The sequence below is a fragment of the Gavialis gangeticus genome, unplaced genomic scaffold (assembly GCF_001723915.1).
Source record: "Gavialis gangeticus isolate Ggan-Ray unplaced genomic scaffold, GavGan_comp1, whole genome shotgun sequence".
NCBI lineage: Eukaryota > Metazoa > Chordata > Crocodylia > Gavialidae > Gavialis > Gavialis gangeticus.
In genome coordinates, this window is record NW_017729009.1 from 18,220,763 (window position 1) to 18,223,748 (window position 2,986).

At 35.9% G+C, this 2,986-nt stretch overlaps 1 protein-coding gene across 1 annotated transcript in view; it reads right to left on the reverse strand.

Annotated features, from left to right (window-relative positions):
* GNAS (GNAS complex locus) overlaps positions 1 to 2,986 on the reverse strand; it is a 124,604-nt gene that overhangs the window by 67,572 nt on the left and 54,046 nt on the right. Inside the window, exon 5 of the mRNA XM_019509761.1 lies at positions 1,583 to 1,680. Within this exon, the coding sequence (XP_019365306.1) occupies positions 1,583 to 1,680 (98 nt within the window). The remainder of the gene's footprint in view (positions 1 to 1,582; positions 1,681 to 2,986) is intronic.

Consider the following 2,986-nt stretch of genomic DNA (forward strand, 5'->3'; position numbering starts at 1 on the left):
TTTTTCCAGAGTTATGGCTGCATAGAGCAGGGACAGAACCTCATCTTCAACTCAGTCACTCTCCCTTTCCTGCTAAAAGAAAAATATGGTTTTCACTTTTCTCCCATGTTGTCATATTAGCAAAATCCAGAAGAGCTTTTTCCAGTCTAGCAAAGAGCCATGTGACAGAGGAAGTGCAAGGTCCTAGCACCAGCTGTTACTTCTGTTAACAGAAATAGCAAGGTAACCAAATGCTACAAGAATGAAATGGGGTTTTTAATACATATATATTTTTTAATACACATTATAGAGGCAACGCTAAAGGGCATAATGTACTTATCAGACAAAACTGCAAACTCATTATCATTTCTTACCTTGTAATAAATTACCTTGCAAAGAAATCTGTGTCAAATAACCAAGTACAGAATTTGGGGGGGATGGGGGGAGGGATGGGGGAGAAGAGTTCCTTAATGAAAGGTTCCAGGTACAGATCAAGCAAAATCAAGTTAGCAATGATATAAACTTTAAAGTGGTTTCTTAAGACTTGGAACTCCAAGAATCATAGTAAGTGACGACCTTGCACGTCCTCTGTCACATGGCTCTTTGCCAGAATGAAAAAAACTCTTCTGGATTTTGCTTAATATGAAAACCTGGGAGAAAAGTGAAAACCATATTTCCCTTTATAAGTTTAGAAGTTTCCCTTTAAATTCACTTTTGTTCTGAAGTAAACCAAACCACGTATATCCTACTTGACTTGTGAAAGGTCTACTACAACTTGTAAAAGATCCAGTCTTAAACATTCAGCTGCCAGTACACCAGAGCTCATGAAATGCATCTCACAAACGCATCTTCAGAAACACTACGCCTGTTTCACAGGCTCCAACATTGCCAGCTGGTAGTTGTTAACCATTACCTTCCACTCTCCCAATGCTTTCATAGCACACCTGAGATGCAATATTAACCATCTTCACAAACAGACCAGTAAAAAACCAAACTTCTAAACTACGCGTGTGTGAATAAGAATTTTAAGTATGTATCTAGGTCTCTTCAGTTGCCCCCAATTATCACAACGGACAATTATATAACAGACGAAAGGAGCAGTACATATTCTGGAACAGACAAATACAATGGGTCCCTGCCTATCACCTATGGATCAAGGTCTGGCCAAGTAGCTGGCTCCATCTCCTTGTTTTCAGCTGCTAAAATGAACTAAAACTCCACAGACAATAAAGGCTTTCCCAGTATGATTTTTCCAAAGACAATTACTTATTTCACAGATGTTCTTTGATTGCTAGTGGGAAAGGACACAGTCTACTGTTACTGTAGAGGGGGGAAGGTTGTCTTTTGGGGCACTTAAAGATGTGGGCCATCTCGTGAACAAAAATAATTCTCCTGTTGAGACCACTACAAGTTAGCTCCAGGGTTTTCAGAACACCTGGCAGCTGATTTTTTTCTGGTTCTCCAAAAGGCAGGTGTCATGCATGATAAACATTTTTCAATGATACAGAAGTTGTAAACATTCAGAAGTGAATTATATAATTTTCAATCCTTTAAGAAATTTGCAGCTTATGACGGTATATAGCAGAACAGAAGTACTACTTACTACTGTGCACAATCAATCAACTGATATTCATTAGACCTCTCGTAGCAGGCTTTCACACCTTCATCTTGCCAAAGTGTTTTTGTATGTTCATAAAACTCCTGAAAATAAAACATAATGAAAAAAATCAGCAAGAAAAGGATGTACATGCAAAATAAATAAAACAAAACAAAAAAACCCAAGTATAAAGGGCAAATGCTTATGGCTAACTTTAGACCTACACAATAAAGCATCTTTACAAAAATCTTTTGATCATAAGTACCACCAGATTTCTACAGTATCTTGAGCTTATTCTAACAGTATTAAGTTCCCTGGGCAAGCACAATGCTCTCATACCTGCACAATTCTGATCCCCTTGGTAGTACTTCTTAAGTAACACTGACTTTCAGGCTGTGGAGGTGAAGAAATAAGGACCCAAGATAAAACTTGCTAAGATGCTTAAGTGACTTAAGGGTTTAAGTTCCATTAACTTTTAATCACCAAAACTATTTTTTTAAAATACAACTTTGGTTCACAACTGATTTTGATGCTTCTAACTTATATTAAGGATAACATATTAATTACTACCAGAAAACAACAATTACAGGTAATTTTTTTTCAACACACACCTAAAAACAAAAACTCAAAGTATGATTCTCTAGAAGAGGTTTTAAATATTTGTAAACCATTGGATATTATCTAACAATATGTTTGTGAATTCTCATTCCTATAAAAAATGTGTGGTGGGAGCAGTTAGAAAGGTGGAACAAACGGTCACAAAAATATGAGACTACAAATAGACTTCTGACAACTGGTCCTCACTTCCTGAATATCTAAACATAGTACTTGTGGGACTCTACCCCAATTTATTGCATAGTCCAACTAGCTGAATTCCTACGTAGAAAAATGCACACACTACACTTGATATTCCCCAAATCCAAAGAGTAAGAAAAAAAAATACATTAAAGAAATCCCATGCACAAAATTTGACCTAAATAAGAAAAAAAAAAAATCTATAAATTTATTAAAAATAAAAGAACCAGAATGCCTTTAAGGATCTCAGTACACTTTGATTATATAAGGAAACATGCATCTATAAACTCCAATTCTACAATAAGGAGATAAGAAATGATGAGTAACACAGATGCTATATTAGGTAACAAGTAGGTGATGTTGCAGATACCCCAAAAGTTCTAAAAACTTATAAAAAAAAAGGTTAAACAGTAACATCCATCCCATCATACAATGGAGACATAATTCACTGGAAAATTATGTTGTTTTAAACCACTGATGTTTCTTTTAGAGCAGTGGTTCTCAATCTTTGTGGACTCGAAGCAACCCACTATAAAACTTCTGTGAATTCAGTGGCACCCGATTTCAAAAGCTAATTTATATATTACAGAGCTTACCTCCTTGCACAGAGGTTGG